The 22,248-nt window shown below is 35.3% G+C and overlaps 1 protein-coding gene across 2 annotated transcripts in view; it reads right to left on the bottom strand.

Annotated features, from left to right (window-relative positions):
• The window catches only part of EDIL3 (EGF like repeats and discoidin domains 3), a 385,163-nt gene that overhangs the window by 85,464 nt on the left and 277,451 nt on the right, over positions 1 to 22,248 (bottom strand). For both annotated transcript variants that reach the window (XM_079785021.1, XM_079785022.1), the window contains 3 exons: positions 20,364 to 20,519; positions 18,508 to 18,652; positions 13,768 to 13,952 (listed from right to left, as the gene is read on the bottom strand). In XM_079785021.1, coding sequence (XP_079641147.1) covers positions 13,768 to 13,952; positions 18,508 to 18,652; positions 20,364 to 20,519 — 486 coding nt within the window. The remainder of the gene's footprint in view (positions 1 to 13,767; positions 13,953 to 18,507; positions 18,653 to 20,363; positions 20,520 to 22,248) is intronic.

Below are 22,248 nucleotides of genomic sequence, written 5' to 3'. Positions count from 1 at the left end.
TTGCACTACTAAATTACCACTATCACCATTCTCCTTACCATTAGCTATTTAATGAAGGTTCACTATAAATGAGGCATTTTGCGAAGTGCTACACCTGCATTATATAACCTGAAGTTTAGAACAGCCCTATAGATTAGTAAATACTGTTAGTCTTATTTGGTACATTCTCTATGCTCTGGTTTCTGGACATTTAAAGACTTTGCTGCTTTTGGCTTCAGGAGACTGCTGAAGCTGTCAGATTAATATACATGACAGTGACTTGCTCCTGGGCCTGGTTTTATAATGTAAATCAGTCCCACTTATCTCTTTTTCCTCTTTCCAAAATTTTCCTCTCAGAAGAGAAGCATCATGTTACTCGCATTCATTGGCCAACCTAAGTCACATGGCAAAGTGTGAAGTCAGTTGGTGAGAAGGTTTGCCCTCTTTCAGAAGGGAAAACTGTAGGGAGTAGCAGCGGCAAATCTTTTGAACAATCATACTCATGGGCTAGATTCAATACTTTGTAGTCTAAAATTTTGTAATTAAATTCCCATGTAAAAAACAAACTCTAATTTAACATACTGAGATATGTATGTTTCACATTCTTGACACATTAGTATCATAATATCATAATATGATTGAAACTTGAAGATTGTGGATAGAGCTATCTTCTAATTAGCATCAATTGGCTAGTTTAATGCTATTGCTCATTTCCCAATAGTCTGTGTGATTCTTTGTGTATTTGGTTGTAGCATAAAAATAATAAGCCTGAATTATTTGACTTTTAACTGTTGTTTCTAGTCTATTTTGGAGATATTGAAAAGTAGGCAAACTTTTCAAAATTGCAAAGGAAATACTAAGAAAAAAGATAGATTTCTCTAATATGTTTTGCACCTATTTAAGCCATTAAAAACCTACCTTGGAAATGAACATATTTATGTTCCATAGAAACAGATTTTAGTATATTAAAAAATAACTTAAAGAATAAAACTTCCTAAAGAGATTCTATACTTTCTATATTTAAATCCAATTAGCATTTTAATTCATGATATTATTTATATTTAGAATTTATCAAGTGCTATATTTACTACTTGCATTTTTTCAAGACCTGAATAATAGGCAGAATGCTGTTTTCTATTACTGTGTTCCTACAAATCTCCACAGACAAATAAACAAACAAAAACAACCCCCAAAACAATCAGTGGATAGCCTTTTATAAAACCTAACGTCTTTTGCTATTAATTTTTCTTAAATATTTGGCATCCTCTACTTCTTCTCTTATTGATTAGTGTGACCTAGTACATGGAAAGAATGTGGTCCATTAGCATGAATGGTAAGCTTAAATAACTGCAAGGCATGTTGGGATTCTCTTTTTTCACATTATGTTCAGGGAGCAGCTCTCTCCATGTGGCAGGTTGTGCCCGTGGAGTGGACATTTACAACATTCCCAAGATGAAGACACTGATGCTCAGGAGGAAAATGCCAACCTCAATGTCATACAGCTAGTACGTATGGGGAATCAAGATTGAGATTAGATCCTAAAGACTGGGTTTTTTTTTTTTTTTTTAGAATATGAATTCACTGAGCCAAAAAACTTTGAGGATCTTAAATGCCATCTAGTGGCAATTTTTATAAACTGTAGACACAATATCCCAAATGTCATTAAAAGTCACTCAGAGATATTCTGACAACTTCAACCCATTCCCATGATAGAAAATATTTATTGTAAGAGACTGACCTATACAGTTTATCACTCAACTCTGTGTGTGGATACCAAAGGGTTCATCTTATCTCTAGAAATTTACTATGCACAGATAAGTCAAAAGAATAGCTTCTTTTTCCAAGAACAAAACAGAAATTAACAATATTGAAGTAGATGTCAGTTTAAGCATATTTGTTTGAGAGTTAATAAACTATTGGCTTTCCAATATCTTTTTATCTGGAATATAGTTATACATATACATACATACACACACACACACATGCACATATATACACACAGTATGGTCCCTAGCCAGAGAACACTGAAGACACAGATCTTCTTTCTCAAATTTTAGATCTGGTTCTACATGTGTATTTTTATATACCTTATTTCTTACAAAATTAGGAGAAACTAAAGATGTGTTGTTGGTTTCATTTATTTAATAAAAGATCAAATATATACCTAAACTTCTAAATTCTGCATATATGACATTTCTTTAATTTGAAATATCTTGATAATCTACTCCTAAACTGCAATTAAATTCAGACTCAAATTATTTTCAATTCAACATATCTAATCTAGCCCCATTAAATTGGTTGCCTCTAAATGAATGTCTGTCAGTGAAGCCATAAATTACCAATTTCTTTTTCCTCAAACTTTACCTTGTGCTTTCTTTCCTCTCAAACTTTACCTTGTGCAAGAATCCCAGGATATCTATCCAAAAAATGCACCTATCTATGTGGTTGGGATTTGGGAATCTCCATTTTCAGTCAGCCCATGCCAGCAGATTCTGATTTGACTACAACACGCAAAGAAGGTACGAACAGCTGGTGGAGTGCTTTTTCCCACTGAGGGCTTTAAAGCTGCTTTGTTTTTAGAATTTCCCTTATTTCCCATTACATAGTTTAGAGGCAGCTGTAGAAACATACATAGGTATAGAGTTAGTGTTACATTCTGAAGTACTCTGACATCCATTTTCTGCTTCTCCCATATCATCAGGCATATGCCTAAGGGAACAGATGGGTCCTGGGGTACTCATGAAGGGCCATCAAATCCTACAGCTTTGGGGTTTAAAACTGCAGTGCTTGTCATGAAATAAACAAAGGCTGAGCTCAAATAAGTGGTGGGATGTTGGGAGAGGGAAGACAGGTGACTCAGGGTTTAACTGGAATAACAGTTATTCAATTACCCTTGTTTTTATTTTATTCACTTACTTTAAGCCCTCCTAACCTTATTTGGTTTTGCTAATTATGTTGCATATAAAATGTAATAATAATCATACACATTTCCACAATGATAATTCATACAATTTTGAATGCATTCTATAAAACTTTACTCTATTTTTTATTTTAAAACTATAGAACAAAATATCATATACATAGATGCTAATTAATAATGAGTATAGGTAAATATCTATTGGTTTTTCTCTTTCTTATATGGATAACCTTAGAAAAATGTTTTTTATATATTTCTAACAGCATAAGTAAAATAGTACAAATGGGCACATGAACCCATTCTATTTAATATATATGGATACACATAACGCTGCCTCTCAAAGTTTTTTCTATCAAAAGTCACTGAGCATGTACAATAAGAAATGTCTGGGACCACAGAAATCATACTAACAATAAGACTATAGTCTGACTTCTTCAGTGAGGAATACCTGCAAGGAACGTATTTGTAAAATAATGATGCTTTCAAAGTTCCAAGTTCCTGTGGCTCAACAGCAGGAAATGCTACAAAATAGCTATTCCTCATGTTTAGTGTCCCATTTTACTGTAAAACATCCTAATAGTAATTCTACACTCAAATTTATTGCATGTCAATTACAAAATCCTCTCTCATTAGAATGAATGGAGAGAGTTTGACACTATGAACATAGACAAGGCAAAGCCAAAATGTATAAACATTTGCAGGACAAAAACTTTATAATTTAAATATTTAAAAACATAAGTTTCAATGATATCCTCTGTCATTTTAAGTAGAGGAAAACAGTTTTAAAGAAAATTATCAACTATCAACTGTACTTTTCAACAAATGAGGATTTTTTTATCATTAGAGTGATGAATAAATGTTTGTATACTGACATAAACTTCTCTAGCTAAGCCCTTTAACTCATAGGAACTATTTCTTAACAGACAAAACTTCACATGTTACTTTCTTTGCTCAAAGTATTCAATGTATAGAGCCCATTTTATTCATGACAGGGGTTGACTATTCTTCAGTTACTAACTTCAGCTTATGTGCAACATTCTTACTGAAGATGAAATTGAAATAAAACTTTGAACTCATTTAGACAATTTTAAATGCTTGGCTTGTGCAGATATAGACATAGAACTGATAAAATTGTTTGTGATATCAAATAGGTCTAGCACAAAAATAGGAAATGCAGTGAACTGAAAAAAAGTATTTCCAAATACACATATTTTGCATATATTTTGCTGTACTGAAAAAATCATAAAAATTTGATTTAAAAAAGACTGTTAAGGTTAGATTCATTCTACATGATGTATACAAGATGTCAGATGCAAAGAGCCATGAAAAATGGCACTCAGTGGAAAATAGAGAAACTTAATTTTTGGATGCAGTTCTGATATTTATAGGATTAAGTCATAGGACCTCTATAAATTGTGTTTTATATGTTTTGAGACAGAATACTTTATACAAATAATTATATGTACCTAGATTATTATGAAGATATAGTGAAAATTATCTGAAAACCCTTTGATAAAAAATAGTGCTACAGAAATATAATTAGATTAATACAAAATATTCTAAAGTAGTTCCTGGGGATGTTAAGATAGTTATTTTTTAAAAAAACACTCTGTGATAAAATAAGTTTGAAAATCATTAAATAAAATAAATCTCTTTTCTATAGGGTTCTTAATGGAAGACATGTTCTTCAGGACACATTTTGGGGAATGGTGATAAATTGGTAATTTGAGGAGAAAGAAAACCTAATTTGTTTTAGATTTCTGAATTTTAAGGATGAAAGAGTGATGTCATGCTAACCTTATCATTTCATAATCAGACTGAGAAAGAGAGGACTTTTTGGAAATCTGGCTCTGTAGTCAGGAGGACTGAATTCTGGTAGTAGAGATATCTAAAGGAAACAAGCATCTGAAAAAGTAGAAACTGAGTGTCAGGACCAGGAACCGAGAAAGCTAAGATTTAACTCAGCTACAGTAACAAGCTAGACATATGTGTACTGAGAAGCAGGTAGTCATCTGGTGAGCTGGTGATAAACAGGCACTTAACTTTCAGAGCGAGGGCTGAGGCTGGAATGCAAGGTCAAAGAGTGAATAAATCAAACAGCAAGGACCCAGGAAAGAGAAGAGGTCACAAGAGAAGGACAGTCAGAAACTCACCAGATTCACGGGAAGTGAAGTAGGTCACGAGAAGGGAGCAGGATCAGCTACCTTGACAGACCTGGGCAAGGAGCCTGCACCATGAGTTAAGTGAAAACTATGTTTGGTCTTGATATCGAGGCCACAGCCTGCCCTACCAAAGGAAATTTATATCTATTTTTCTCTAAAATATACACTAATTCCAGAAAGTAATTAATTGGAAGCTGTAGGCAGATATGTCCTTAGGCACATCTTAAAGGATCTCAGAGAAGATTCTAACTAAATGTTATACAGAAATGGGCATGGTTAAGTGGACCTACACTTTCCAGGAGACATACTACGGCAGTGAACTATAATAGCAGCATAAAACTAAGACATTAGAGATTTGAAATTCACTTCAGTGAGCCATGTTTTCCCACATAAATGCTATTTTAAAAGTGAAAGAGAAAATAAATGCAATATTTGCACTAAGTACAGTTATTTTATGTTGACATTAGCTAGCAAATAAATACTTCATAAATAAGAGATATCTTAATCATTAAGAACTGGATGACCTACTTATCATGCATTACTTACTGGCTTTAAAGAAAAATGACAAAGTCTCTAGGATACACCAAAGAACCTGGACTAGATGAGCTTAATTGATCAAGACTATTGGGGAACCAGGCCAGTGTGATTCAATGGTTGAGTGTCCACCCATGATTCAGGAGGTCACAGTTTGATTCCTGCTCGGGGCACATTCCCAGGTTGTGGGCTCAATCCCAGTAGGGGACATGCAGCAGGCAGACAATCAATGATTCTCTCTCATTATTGATGTTTCTATCTCTCTCTCTCCCTCTCCCTTCCTGTCTCTGAAATAAACAAAAACATTATTTTAAAAAATAAAAAATAAATAAATAAAAAGACTGTTGTGGCGAGCAGGGTTCTTTAAAATGTGGTATGTGCCCAAGGGACAAGCCATCCAGGTGTAGGAAGAAAAAATTAGAATTTCCATCCTATCAACCTTTTTTTTTGTTTTTGTTTTTTAGAAATTGCATTTTCCAAATATTTAACATGCGTTCAATGTTCAGTAACATTGAAAGGGTTATATAATTTTTATAGCGGGGAACCACAAACCTAGAGGGCGGGCTGGAGCCACAGATATACCAGGAGCTCTTCTTCAATTCAGGTATGGCCAGTTCTATGCTGGTCAGCACTAGAAGGGCTTCCTAGTCCAATGAACATCTCCTATACAAAGGGAGTCACCTCACTCACAAATAGTCTACGAAATAGTGTGATAAAAATCATCATATGAGCTTCCTGGTGTGTTTCCCCCTCTACTGCTGACTGGCTGTAAAATCTTTATAAATGTGTCAGACTCTCTGTGGCCTCATAAAGCAGACATAATTTAGTATCTGAGAGGGCTGTTTTCAAGACAAAATGAGATCACCGGTGAAAGTTGATTCCTATTTTATCTGAAAGCCTTTACAAATGCTCTTATTTGAAACTGTATCCCTTAGCTCTGAATTTTACCCATTGGCATATTTTCAGCTCATATTTTTAGAGGAGAATGGTTGTCATTCCTATAACTGTATTTCATTAATACAAAGATAACTAATATGTCATAAATTAAAATTTACTTGCAAACAAGGGAATCAGAAGTCATTTAATTTTCATTATCATAAAAACATGAATGGATCTGCTGTGCACATACAATTCTTACAAGTCCTGCTGTTCAGTTTTTCAATGGTTTCAAATACTGCTTCTAAGAAGAAGCATCAGCTTCCCATATTTCTTTTGGAATATTGAATCCATGACAATTAGGGCATCAGTAATCATACATGCAGACAGACAGTGCCAAATATATCTTTCAGGTCCTTGCATCTGGCATTGTATTTTGTTACAACAGGTACCTCAAAAATATTTGTTTCAAAAGTTATAAAGCCACTTAAATAACCTTTAAACCACAAAGCCTCCATCTAATTTTTATGTACCTTTGAAGCTAGCCTTTCCAAAACTGCACCACGTGCTTAATTTAATCTACACCAGAAGCTATTGCTTTGTGTATTTTCCATGATGTGCTATATGTAAATTCTAGAGTATTAGTACTTCATAGCGGATTAACATATACTATTGCTTTTTCTAAGGAAATGGTTTTTTAAAAAGCTGTTTATAGAGAGCACTAACCCCAAAATGACTCAAAATGAGTGAAAATGTAAGAGCAATATTTTGGGTATTAAATGGATAAACTATGAATGATATAAAAGCTAACTTTTTAAAAGATTAATTTTGAGGTTAGATGGCTATATTGGTAACACTCATTAAGTTATATGATGCCTTTTTTTGTTTTTGTTAACTTTACCAGAAATTAGCTGGAGGTCCATCATCCTTTAGATATTAGAATCCTAGTGGTATGAGAGTTTAAAAGAGGGAGGTTGCCTGGGAGGTTATCATTTTTTAATATCCACATTTTAGAGGAAAAAGAAAAAAAAAACTGAGTCCCAGAATATTAATGTAATTTGTCAGCCCTCAAAACCAGATTTTTGGACTTTGTGATGCATTCAGTATAGTACATTGATCCTGGCTGGATAGTATACTGATGCTTTGTCCTCTAAGTACTCTCTGTATAAATATCCTATTCAATTTTGCTTTATTCATTAGTTTTTTTGTATTTGGATAGTGGAGATTCCTATTGATATCATAAAATTATAAAAATTTAAAGATGATTTACAATACTAGCAAGGTATGGACATCCTTTGATTCATATTTCAACATATATTAACATTGTGAAGGATAGAAACTGTTTCATAATCATCCTATCTAATTAAGAGGGAATATGCTAATTGACCGCCATGCCCTCATAAAGATGGCGGTGCCCACAGCCACAAGATGGTGGCGCCCAGTCCCCTCAGCCCCACTGGGGCGGCAGATGCAAGGCATGGCCAGGCCCACCCCCATGTGAGTCCGACCGCTCCGCGCGCCTGCCTCCGGAATCCCCCAGTCCCCTTAGCCCCCAAGCTGCCCAGGGCCGGCCCGAGGCGCAGGCAAGCCTTGGATGTCGGCTGCCCAGCCGCTTAGGCTGGCCAAGGCGCAGGCAAGCCTTGGATGGCGGCTTCGCAGCTGCCCAGGGCCGCCCAAGGCTCAGGTAACCAGGGCCAGCCGAGGCTTGAGCTGCCCGCAGTGGCAGTAGCAGAGGTGTGATGGGGCGTCACCTTCCCCTAATCGCTGGGTCGCCTCCCGCCCCTGAGGGCTCCCGGACTGCGAGAGGGGGCAGGCCAGGCTGAGGGACTCCCCTTCCAGTGCATGAATTTTCATGCACCGGGCCTCTAGTTATTTCATATTGAGGGACCCTTGATCCTTGAAATTTTTTTTACTTTAGTTCTAATGTAAATAAATTGTGCAGAGGACAAGATAAGTTAATGATTTTAAAGAAGTTATGAATTTTATGGCTAAAATATGCCCTTTAAAAAAATCTAAAATGAACTAAATTAAATATGGCTTATTTAATTAGAAAACTCAAATTCAATTGTTTTTTGCACATTTCCACAAAATTAGTATTGAAATGAAGTTGTGAAGGGTTAGCTGCAATTCTGACAAAGGTCAACACTAAAATGTGCACTTTAACAACTCAATTAATTCTACTAATTTGGATGAAATACAATACAGGCTACCTTAAATTAGCAATTGCTTCATGAAATAGACCAAAAGGTCATTTACTAGGTTACATTGAGACATTTTCATTTATTTTGTGTTTCCCTTTGTGAAATCTGAAAAAAAAACAACAAAAAACAAAACTTCCAATAGATTCAGTTATAGAGGATGAATTACCACCTATAAGGCAATGAATACACACAGAGCATATTCAATGTAAGATAATTTACAGTCTTTAATCGTAAGATTTTTTTAAAAGTTGGTTAGTCAATCCAAGTTAATACTTGGAAAGTGCTCATTGTTTACTTGCATCTACTATACCAAAATATTTCTTCACAATTAATAAGATTATCATCAGTAGTGCTCCTAACCCTGAGAGAACATTGTTAAACATCACAATTTTATGCTGTATTTTAATCAGTTTGTGTAATATGAGTATAAATACTAAGGGAATTTACTCAATGTATTGAAAGCCACTGAATATGGACATAAAACACATAAACATTCTAATAAGAATATTGTTTCAGTAGAGAACATTGCCAAGTAACATAATGCTCATTTTGTTATTAATAATACTACTACTATTCCCAGGTAAAGAATTTGAAAAATATAATATCACCTATATAAAAGATTAAAAATTTTTGTTTGCCAATGCAAATTTATATAATTTATCAACATTTCTCACAGTTCGCAACTGATCTAACAATATATTACATTATCTTTCATAGTTTTATTAAAAATTCCCTTTTGAAAGAAGCAAAGAATATGTATGCAGACCTTCATTCTTGATTAAAATTGGTGGTGTCAGGTCATGTTCTCCTAAGGTTTCACAAGCAACAGAAAAGAGAAAGGAGGGAGCTACCTGTTGTTGGGTACCTTCTATGTGCTTCCTCATTTGTCTTATTTAATTAAACTTAAAACCCAACAAAATATTTGCTTTTTTGTTACTTTAATGTTACTTTATTTTATAACAGAGATTAAAATTTAGTCCAGCCATATGTTAGAAATGTTCAGTTATGAGTTAGGAATAATTGGCTTATGATCTTTCAACTTAGCTGTAAGTTATTTTTCAAGGCTGAAACTGCAATTTAACAAAAACAAACAAACAAAAATCACACACACACACCAAAAAAAACTCTGTGTTTTTGAAAAACATATTGGTAGGGCTTCTTGCTTAAAATATTGGAGAACAGCAAACACATCAAAGTGATGAAACAGTTTTTCAGAGGTGTGAAAAAATGCCTCTCATTTACTGCTGCCTGTGGACTTCACACATTTTTGCCATGTTTATAAAGGAATAGCATAATGATTTTGTGATAAACAATAGCTCATGGAAGCTGCTCATCAGTTAGGTAAGATCACTTCTGAAAAGTAATACAAGAACACTTGCTTAAGAGGCATCTGATATTTTTGCCTTTATAGAAGCACTGGAAACAACAATCCTCTCTAATAAAAGAGTAATATGCAAATTAACTATCACTCCACTACACAAGCCACACACACCAGCCAATCAGGGCGAGTATGCAAATTAAGCCCAACCAAGATGGCTATCAGAAGGGAGGCTTGGGTTTCCCCGGCAACAGAGGAAGCCAAGCTTTCCACACACTCTGGCGGGCCCAGGCCTCCACTCAAGGATACAAAGTTTCAATTATAGAAGGTAAACAAATCCAAACAGAAATGACAGAAGCCACAGATCGAGCAGGAGGCTTGGCTCCACTCCAGGCTACAAAGTTTCAATTGTAGAAGGTAAATAAATTCCAGATACCAGGGCCTCTGCTTGGGTCGCCAGGGGCATGGCTGGCCTGCAAACCACCATAGGCACCTCGTCCAGGCCTCTCCATGCCCCAAGGGAACCCCACCCTGATCCAGGACACCCTTCAGGGCAAACCAGCTGGTCCCCACCTGTGTACCAGGCCTCTATCCTATCTAATAAAAGAGTAATATGCAGATTGACCATCACTCCAACACACAAGATCAAGATAGCTGCCCCTCTGTGGTCAAAGACCCTGCCCTCATGTGGACACAAGATGGCCACCACAAGATGGCCAGCAGGGGGGGGCAGTTGGGAGGGACCAGGCCTGCAAGGGAAGGCAGTTGAGAGGGACCAGGCCTGCAAGGGAGGGCAGTTGGAGGCGATCAACCCTGCAGAGGAGGGTAGTTAGGGGTGACCAGGCCGGCAGAGGAGGAAAGTTGGGGGCAAACAGGCTGGCAGAGGAGCAGTTAGACATCAATCAGGCTGGCATGGGAGTGGTTAGGGGGTGATCAGGCTGGCAGGCAGAAGCGGTTAGGGGCAATCAGGAAGGCAGGCAGGCGAGCAGTTGGGAGCCAGCAGTCCTGGATTGTCAGAGGGATGTCCGGTGGGATCAGGCCTAAACGGGCAGTTGGACATCCCTCGAGGGGTCCCAGATTGGAGAGGGTGCAAGCTGGGCGGAGGGACACCCCCCCACCCCTGTGCACGAATTTCGTGCACCAGGCCTCTAGTAGAGTAATAATAAGAAGAAAATGTTAAAGTGATATTTGAATACATAAGAATTCCTTAAAAATATTTTGGCGTTTCATTTAGAACAATTGCATTTCGAGATATTATCTATTGAATAAATTTTGGAAAAACCTATTAAACTGAAATAAAACTCATCATTAGAGGGTTATATATAGTTAGTATATAAAAGAAAGTTCTTAAAAAATCAATAAGCAGAAGATTGATAGTGAAGGAGGGAAATTTAAATGAGAGACATAGTTTCTCTTCTGAAGAGCTATTACCCAGAATTGATGCATCTTAGGATAAAAACAGAACTAAACTTTATAAATCCAGAAGCCTCAAATAAGGATAAAAAATTGACTCTATATAAACAATTTTAAAACAAACTCATCCTATACAATATCTATACAAATGTTAATCTTATTTTCAACAAAGACACTAACAGCCATGGCAATATATAGTTGAACAGATTCTATTCTTTTGATGAGAAAATACTAAAAATAGTAACAATTCTTTTTCTTGCATGATGTCAAAAAAGAAAAAAAAAATAAGTATAAGTAAAGATGTCAATTTACCCTGCCTTCAAGATTCTGAGTATGTTTTGACAGAACAAAAAATAGACATACAGTATACTGCAAGAACTGGTCCTTGAGTTGATAGAAAGTCTGTCACCAACAGAATAAATCAATTTCATCTTGCAAGTGACGTTAAGAAGATAGTTGAAAAGCCATCTTTAAAAAAATGTGATGGATGGAGGTTTGCATTGAAGAGTACACCCTGATTCATGTAAAAATATTTGTTTATTTTTATCTTTCTAAGGAAATGTGCCATTGGCAACTCCTTCTTGTGGATATTTCTGGAGCCTACCAGCCTGAGTTAGTTATAGTGTAAAATATTTTGTACTATTCCACATGGCATTATGACTCAAAAGTGATATTTAATCTGAGGCATGACTGGAATATTTCCAATTTAAAAAATATTATACAGCAACAAAGAGCAAGTTTAACTTTACTATTTAATTCTAACAAATAAAAAAAATGCTTCCATGGATTCCTCAAATTAAGAACTTAAAAATTCATAAAGGCTATGTATGATAATAATTTAGTTCCTGTATTATAAAGGCCAGATTTTTAGTATGAGCTTTTAGTTTCTTTTTAAATATTATTTTGAAATTTGAGGATATGAGCAGTTGGCCTCTTAAGTTGTGGATCAAAATTCTATGCTATATATGCCCAAATCAATAAATTCAATTGTATTTTGAACTATTCATTTATCCATTCATACATTCAACAAATATTTATTGAATGCCTACTATGTGTCAGGTATTGTGACAGGTATTTAGTTAGGTACTGAACAACAAGTTGAGAAAGTGAAAAAGACAGATGTGGTCCCATCCCTCTTGGAACAAACAATGAAGCATGAAAACACAATTTCAATAATAGTGTGATAATACTCTGAGATAATTATAGATGACTCAGTAGTGTACAGGAGAGAACTTAAGCCAAATCTGGCAGGGGATGGAGTTGGTGGCTTACTTTGGATGCACCAGAGGAATGTATACCCCCATTGTAGCTGAAGGATTATACCAACAAAAGGCTGGGGTGCTCTGGGCAGAGGTGTTCTTTCCCCATTCTTTTCCTCTAGGAAGAGGACATTTATAAAGGAATGGAAAGAGAGTGATAGTGTTTGGTTTGAAAAAAACTGAAGCAAATTTAGTAAAAAACTAAAAAGGTAAGAGGGAATAGGGCCAAATCATGCACTTTTAGGTTATATTAAAGAATCTGTACTTTATTCTGAGGCTAATAGAAAGCAGTTGAAAAGTTCTCAAAAGAGAGTAAGAAAATCACCTTTGTATTTTAGAAAAATATCATACTTATTATAACTTGGGAAACAGCTTTTTAGAGTAGGAACAGAAATTGGAAACCTGCAAAAACCCAGGGTGAAAGAGGGTGGTAGCCTAGAGCATGAAAGTGGCAGTGGGATGGTGAGAAGTGAAGTAATTTGAGAGCAGTTGAAATAATCAATACTTATTAACTTGTTCATGTGAGTGTGTGGGGTTGGAGAAACTGAAAGAAAAAGGAGAATGTTTCTAACTGAGAATAAGGGAAAATAAGGCCAAGTGAAGAAAAGACCATCTCTGCTTTTCTTCTATAACCTAGCTCTCTTAGGAGATGTAATCAAATTGCTCCATTGCTTAGCAACCACAGGGAAAGAGCTAATAAGTCATGATTCATGATTCTATGGGAACAATCCGCGGGTCAGTGGCTTGATGTCAAGGTGTTTAGATTCCTGCTGTGACACTTTCAAACCAATATTGACTACTAGCGTGAGGATAGATGAGAGTTAAAATGCAAATGCTCTCATGATCAATCCAATTGATCTCTATATAGTGTGATCTGGTACAGCCTGCTGCATCAATCTGACAGTAGCATCTGTAAATCAACATTGGAAGAAAAATAGCACACAGACACAGCTTCAGAGGAATTTTTGTTTTACCAATATAGTTAAGCCAAAGAGAGAGACACATCTACATTAATATGAAGGTAATGACTCCAACAATCATCTAACCAACAGGAAATCTTTTAAAAGAAGAGGCACAGTGGGTGGCGAAAGTTTTTGAAAACTGTTACCTGTAACCACTGTGACTGGTCATTGTGGCCGGAGGTCCAGGCATTCACTTTGCCCTGCTTGTCCAGCCGAGCTTTCCTTGGCTCCCAAGTGAACATGTCCATATTGAGAGTTCTGAAGACGCTGGAGGCAGTGATCTGATAGTCCTGTATATGCCCTGATTTCATCCCCAGAGGCTCAGAACAGCCTGAAAGAAAATGAGAAGGGCTCCATGAGAAAAAGAATTTATCACCCTGCAAGTTTTATGTCTTCATTTTAGATAGGCAAGAGCAGATTAAGCCTAATGCTATTCATTCCCCCAAAGAGAGAGCATCTAAATTCAAAAAAGGTTATAATCAGAAATAAATCTGGAACAAAATCGAAAAACAAAATAGCCAATTCAGGTTATTTTGTCTGAATATATTTTGGAAAAATTGAAAACAAGACAGAATTCAAATTACTTTTCTGCGATAGATGATTCTGCAAAATGAAAACAATGCTCCCCTGTCTCATTAATGATAGCCTCATGACTGTTCCCGAGTTTTCAACAGTTTCATTGCGCCTTTAAAAATGGAACATTTTCTCACAAAGTATATTTGGTTTTCTTTTATTTGCTTCCATAATACTGCAAATGAAAATTCCCTCAGTACAAAGTCATTTTCACAAACTGCTCCAATGGTATATTTTGAACTGGACAGCATTTTCTTTTCTAAGAAATGTTTGCTAATCTTTATCACATATTCTTATAGCACCAACATGGCTTCTTCTGGAAGGTGAGAAGCTAATATTTATTCAAAGTACACCATGTGCCAGGCATTGTACAACTATAGGATTTAAACAAATATATAACAGAAGAAAGTAAACTAATTCTAGCAAAAGCCATTATGGGACGAGCCTTTTATACATTCTTATATTTTGATCATACTCAATAACTTCTAGTATTGGGTAAATTTGGAAGATTCTCAAATTTGCCACATATGGTTTCAGGTTTGACATGGTGCAAATTGTGGATTTGTCTGTCCTTGAAATATGTGTGTGTATGTGTGTATGTGCATATGTGTGTGTGTGCTCATGAATTTCCAATCTTGAATTATAATTGTGACAAAATTCTATCCATAAAGCCATCTATAGGAAGCATGATTCTGTTATCATATTAGACAATGGTTGAGGCTTCCACAAAGTAAGTTTGATTATCAAGAAATCCAAAATAAGCCTGGCTTGTGTTGCTCAATGGTTGAGTATCAACCTATAAACCAGGACGTCATGGTTCGATTCCAGGTTGGGGCACATGGTAGGGTCAGGAGGCAGCCAATTAATGATTCTCTCTCATCATTGATGTATCTATCTCTCTCTCCCTCTTCCTTCTTCTCTGATATATCTATATCTAATCTATATCTAATCTATATCTAATCTATATCTATATCTATATCAATGTTAAGACCTCAAATCAACATATCGGGGAGTACTAAATAGCTTATGACTGGCTGCAGTTTCTAAAACTAAGCCATTTGAAGTCAAGGCTCTAAGAGAAGTAGCTTAGAACTCTTCAATGATAAATAGTTCTTAACTACAATGAATTGCTTCCTGTCTTAGTCCATGTAGATTACTTCTTCCTTCTTGAGGCTCCTCCATGTCTGCCTTCAACTCCACCTTCTAAGAAATGCCTATCCTATGCAAACATTACCAAAACGGTGATGGAGGGTTAGCCAATTATGTCTTAGTACCAATTTTGTTGGGTTTCAGGGCTAAGAGACATATACTCTTAAGTCCCATGATAAAAATAACTGTAACTCCTAAATATAAATTCTGGAGGAGAAAAGTTTTATGACCAAATCTCAAGGATTGTAGAAAGTTCTGAAGTCCTCATGACATGTCATTTATCTTCAGGCAGTTCTACGGTAACATGCTTTGTCTAAATTATAGATTTCTGACTTATTCTTCTATTGCTCTCATCAAGTCCTCACCCCCACCCTGCACTGCTACTGGAGTTTTTGTAAAACTGATGGACTTGAAGAAGAGATACAGGGAAAAAGGAAAGGTTGTTGGTTTCTTCCTTTTGTGACATAACACAGTATTTTAAATATTGCATAGAAAAGGGATACCTTTACGTTGACCATTTCTGCTCAGTCATAGAATTCATTTCATACCCATTCCATTGTCTAATACTTAGCCCAGAGGAAGTTCTGAATAATTTGTTCAAAGAATGAATGAATGACTATTCCTCCCCTAATTACAGTCATGATCCATTTCAATCTAAACATCTTAAATCATATCTCTCTCAGAGAATTTAGGGGTTTTCTTTTTAAGTATCTGGTAAAAGATTAGCTGCTGATCTTCTAGGCAGGCTGAGAGATCTTATAACAGTTTATTGAATACAATAAGGCAGCCTTAGACTTTATAGTGTTGCACTGGATTGTGGGAAATAGTTCCATACATTGTATTACTGTTTATTTCCAAATGTAACAGCTAACCTCTTCCAATTTGCCTCACAAATTTTCTTCCTCATCCATATGATTTGATAAGTATAAATTAACTCTTTTACCAGCATGGATAGCACCTGCACAAAATGAAATATTAACAATGAAATTGATTATTTTACAGCTTTTAAAAGTATCCACCAAGTGATATTATTCTCTGCATGCAAGTTCAAAATCAATGTGTGGGTGTGGGAGCTGCGTATGGCTTCTTTCTGAGAACATAAAAATCTGTAAAGTGTCAGGTGTAACCTCAAGTCAAACTTGAAAGTAAAATATATTCACCCCTTAGGGGTGTAACTGTGCCATGTATGAGAGACTGACCCTCACAAATCAAATGGCTGAAAAGTTGGGGAAGGTGATGTTAAGCAACTAAAAACCACAGGGGCTTGTAGCAAACCTCATCATCTGTGGCTTCTTCTTGATTGCTTTATGATGGATGTGTTGGGGTTGACACCGGCCTGTGGTGATATAGTGACATGCAATAAAAACACTGTACAACAATTCTGCTCAGATTTACTGGTAGTCAGTAAGCTGGTTTGAATTAAGAAAATAAGAAAAACATCCCTGTTAGGATAATTAACAGTACTATAAAACCATATGTTGTCTGCTTCATAAAAGACACCCATATATAATATGAAATATGATTCTTAAAACTAATTCACTCATCTAGCTAAATGTCTCTGATTCCTTTAAATATAATGGGTTCATTTAAAGTATGGTTGTTGTTTTTAAAATACGTTTTTATTGATTTTAGAGAGAGAGGAAGTGAGAGGGATAGAGATAGAAACATAGAAGAGACAGAAATATCTATCTATTGGATGCCTCCTGCATGCCCTCTACTGGGTCCACAACCCAGACAGGTGTCCTGACCTGGAATCGAACCAGTGACCTCCCGATTCATGGGTCAATGCTCAACTACTGAGACACACTGGTGGGGCAAAAGTTTGATTGTTTTTTAATAGTAACTTTTATTTGCTTAAAAATAATTCATTTTCTCAACATCACAAATATACCTAAGAAGGGAAATAAATATAAAGTATACATTATAACCAATACACAACCTCTTGAAATGCATAAATAGTTCCCAGTTATTCTGTTCTAGGGATGTGTACTCCTATTTTTTTTAACTTTCACCCAAGGATTAAATATATTTATTGATTTTAGAGAGAAAAGGAAGGGGGGTGGGAGAATAAGAGAGAGAGGGAGAGAGAGAGAGAGAGACATTGATGTGGGAGAGAAACATAGATCAGTTGAATGCAACCTAGGTAAGTGCCCTGATTGGGAATTGAACCAGCAAGCTTTGGTGTACAGGACAATGCTTCATCCACCTGAGCCACCTGGCCAGGGCATGTGTCCTCCTATTTTTAACTAAATAGTATAATTGAACATTTGATAAAAGTCTTTATTTTTTGAAGGTTATTCTAAAAAGTGAGATACACATTAATTTTTCATTTTTCAAAACACATTTGTTTGAATAAAAACAATTACATTTCATGTAAATGTTGATGCTACAATAAGGACGACCACCAAAAATAAACACAGTAAAATGCCTAGACAAAATTGTCTGTTTAGTTCAGAATCTAGCTATATAGAAATGGGATCACGGTGAGAGCTACACATCAAGTCTTCATCTTTCTATTTAATACTGATGTCCCTGGAAGGTAAGGATTACTTAATCCTGAGTTGGATAACCACTGTTTATACAATAGGCAGGATGGTAGATAAGAATGATCCAAGAGTGAATTTATAGTAGAAATCTTGGTATTGAAGTATTGTCTCCTTGGGAGAAATGATAAAATGTACATGTTTCATTAAAAAAAATCCCAAAAGACAAGTTCTTACCGTAGATGGACAGAGCTAAAGCTTACTTTTCTATTCCATATAGCCTAAATGTAACTGCAACTTACAAAGTCAGGCAGATTTCAGTTTTTACTGAACTTTTGTCACAAAACATAAATCATAGTCAATACTAAAAACAATGAGACATTTAAAGAAACAAAAAGTTTCCAGTGAGAATTTGTTGTATTTTCATTGACCACTCAAAGAAATGCACTGCTCCTTCTACATTAGTTGTCTTATGTAGCATGTTTCAGATTGTTTGTCACACACACACACACACACACACACACACACACACACACATGAGTTTATCACTGACCCATGCCCTTGACATGTTATAGCAGGATTAATATCTATGGGTATTGAAAAATTATAGGTTAGTAGTAGACTACACACCAATTTTTTTTTCTTTAAAGAATATACTAAAATAGATAATATGGGACTCACCTGATAGTTCACATCCAAGAAGTTCCATTCTCAAAGTACAGTGTCTTCGACAAACTTGGGGATAAAGTCTTACATACTGAGCTTTTATGGGGGGTGTGAAAGAGTTAGCATAGGGTGTGTTGTTATCAACATTTCCACGAAACACCTGTGTAAAGAGGTGATATAGAGTTGTAATTATTAATTGTAACAGCTCCTTTGCCTGTTTTTATACATTGATCTTTTGTCCTACCCAACATAATCTTTCCAAAATTAGATTAAATAATTTGGGGGTCTGGAGCATTTAGGAAGCGCCTTGCCATCATCATAAAACCTAGAACTAAAATACGAATTAATGTTATGAACCAATGTAGCCTATGGTATAATCTATACTCTATTGTGAGGTATTGTCAATTTTAAGGTCAGTCCTTCAGAACCAGGGGAATGCTTCTCTTTTTTTTTTTTTTTAAAATGGGCACTTACGCCTTTCAACTTAATCTAGTCTGTCCATTTTACTACTTAGTAATGATAATTTTTTTTTCTTTAGGAACTAGTCTTTCCTGTTCACTCAGTCTCTCTAATGCTGTGATCAGACTTATGATGCTTTAGAGTCTGGTTCCTAAGATTACGTCTTATTGGTCAGTCCCAGATCATTGGATAGGAGACTCATAATTCTTTATATATATGGAAAAACTATATTTCCTTCTAAAATTAAGGATTAAACATGTTATTTTAAAATTATTTTAATCTCATCGTTATTTTACATTTTAAATGACCTGGTAAACATATAAATTTATTTAAATTTATTTGAGAAGGTAATTTAAAAAATCTTTTACTATAATTTGTTAAGTCTAGTCTAATGGCTTGTCTTTAAATGGAATGAGCTGCAGTCGTGAAATTTAAAAATTAATAAAAGTTCATTCGCCGAAACCGGTTTGGCTCAGTGGATAGAGCGTCAGCCTGCGGACTCAAGGGTCCCAGGTTCGATTCCGGTCAAGGGCATGTACCTTGGTTGCAGGTGCATCCCCAGTGGGGGGTGTGCAGGAGGCAGCTGATCGATGTTTCTCTCTCATCGATGTTTCTAACTCTCTATCTCTCTCCCTTCCTCTCTGTAAAAAAATCAATAAAATATATTTTTAAAAAAGTTCATTAAAATTGGGAATATCATAAGAAAGGCAAAGGAGACATGGAATATTTATTTTCTCTAAAATGTTTTATTCTATAGCCCTGGCCGGGTAGCTCAATTGGTTAGAGTGTCATCCCAATATGCCAAGGTTGCGGGTTCATTATCTGGCCAAGCTGCATACAAGAATCAACCAATGAATGCATAAATAAGGGGAACAACAAATTTATGTTTCTCCTTTTTTTCTCTCTCTTCCTCTCTCTCAGTAAATAAAAATGCATTACTAAAACATTTTGTTCTGCTAAATAAAAATTTTTCTCCCAATATGAAATATATAAAAATATACATCTTTTCTATATTTGTGCTTTACTTTTCAAATAATATTTTTATTTATAATTAACAATTTTGATCTATAGTTATTTGATTATGGACAGTGCTAATCTGTCAAAGCAATACAATGAAATTGAAAACTGACTATTATTAAAATAAAACAATTTTCATGCCAATATTGTTAACCTTGTGATAAAGTGATTATAAGGTCCCCAAATAAAATCAGAGAAAGAATGTTAGCCGTTGTCCATTTATAACTTGGAAAAACTCCTTACCCCTTTTACCCCACTAGTCTGATATTTATTAAAATACCATAAATTTATTTGCAACAACATAAAGCTTCTGCTGAAGACCCATTATTCATTTAGTAAGCAATGATTATTAATGGAATTTGACTTTTAAATTAACTATGCTAAGTCATTCTTACCATGTCTTCATTTGTGCCTTTCACTTTGTACATTGTCCAAGTCTTTCCATCATTACTATAGGCAATTTTGTAGGATTTTATATATTCTGGGCTTCCAATCCTCTTGGCTCCTTGGGTAATTACACCAGTAACTCTCATTTTTCTTTGTAAATTTATCTGAGGAAACAGGAAAATCAATGGTTATCTCATTGCTTTCAAGATAACAATATTGACACTATCCACTTTGGAAATTGAACATTTTTATTTATTAGTATATATTTAAAATAATACAAAAATGTAGTAATTTCTTGTAATTTTAAAAGATGAATATTATATATATATATAGTTTAGGTTTAAAATCTTAAATCTTTCTCAAATACCTTTTTTCAAGTAAAGCAATATTTGTGGACAAACTTTGAAAAGGGCAATGTGCCCCCAAAATATTAAGTATAGAAAGCATTGGTTGGTTATGATATGAATATGCGACTTAGTAAATTGAAAACGGAATATTGCCATTTTAAAATAGCCTCAGTGACATTACAATGAAACTCTAAGGTCAACATAATTGTAAATGTGTCTCAAATGCTTTAGGCTGCAACAAATTTCTACTTAAAATAAAACATGAAAATCTCCCTGAGATCTTTGAGTACTAGAAAAGAAAGCTAAAGGCAACAAAATTGACAAAAGCCAAAAACAAACAGAAGTATCTTCAGTTTCTAGATTTTTACATAGTTGTCTCCACTATAAGTTATAGAGGATTTTTCATCAAATACTTGCTATCTCTTCATTTCATCATGGGGGGACTTTCTAACTGGTATTTTCTCTTCATATTTTCTCCCTATTATAAATCACCCAACAATAGTTTGCTGCAGGAGTAACAGCCCTGTAATAAAAATTCTAATATTCTTCTGATATTTTGGCCCTTAATGTATAATAATTGAATTATAAAACAAAAATATTTTCTTCATATCTGGAAATTATTAAAAATTGTGTCATTCATTTTAAAATAACTTTATGCTGTATGCAAAATCTTCTATGTTCTAGAAGAATTGTTGTAAAGTTTCCCTCTCCACCAATCACAAATAGAAACATTTAAATGTCTTATGCTATAATATGAATAATTCAGAGACCATTTTCCAGAGAAAATTAGACAATCTTCAGATTCATGTGATTGGGGTTTCTCACTTTCTAAGAAGATTCTGAGAGTTAATATTTGAAATGATAGAATGTGTATGTGAAGAAACTGCCCCTCTGTAATCAGTTTTCTTTCTTCCCTCATCACCTCCCCCTCCCTCCTTTTTCTTTCTTTCTTTCTTTCTTTCTTTCTTTCTTTCTTTCTTTCTTTCTTTCTTTCTTTCTTTCTTTCTTTCTTTCTTTCTTTTTCTTTCTTTCTTTCTTTCTCTCTCTCTCTCTCTCTCTCTCTCTCTCTCTCTCTCTCTCTCTCCTTCCTTCCTTCCTTCCTTCCTTCCTTCCTTCCTTCCTTCCTTCCTTCCTTCCTCCCTCCCTCCCTCCCTCCTTCTCTCTCTCTCTCTCTCTCTCTCTCTCTCTCTCTCTCTCTCTCCTATCTATGTATCTATTTACCTACCTATCTTCATGTCATATATTAAAAAAGTTGAAAATTGGAACTAAGAAAGCAATCCAACCCAGACAAACACCGTGACTTATGAAAAGGCTTACAATGTTTTATTTCCTTGGATTTATATATTTTAAATGTGTTAGTGTTTTGTGGGCAATCCTGAATCCTGCATGTAGGCAGCACCCGTTTAGGCTTTTGGAAATTTGCCAACATGGTAAGGTCTGTCTTCCTGTTGATTCTCAGTTTCCTAGTCTCATCTTCCTTCTCTGAATGGCATGAGGTTCCTCACGCTCTGGTGCTCACTCACAGAGCGATCCTCAGTCTTATTTC

This window comes from Cnephaeus nilssonii (assembly GCF_951640355.1).
Source record: "Cnephaeus nilssonii genome assembly, chromosome: 2".
In the NCBI taxonomy this organism is placed as follows: domain Eukaryota; kingdom Metazoa; phylum Chordata; class Mammalia; order Chiroptera; family Vespertilionidae; genus Cnephaeus; species Cnephaeus nilssonii.
Note: the sequence above shows the minus strand (reverse complement) of the source record. Positions and strands in the feature narration are given on the sequence as shown.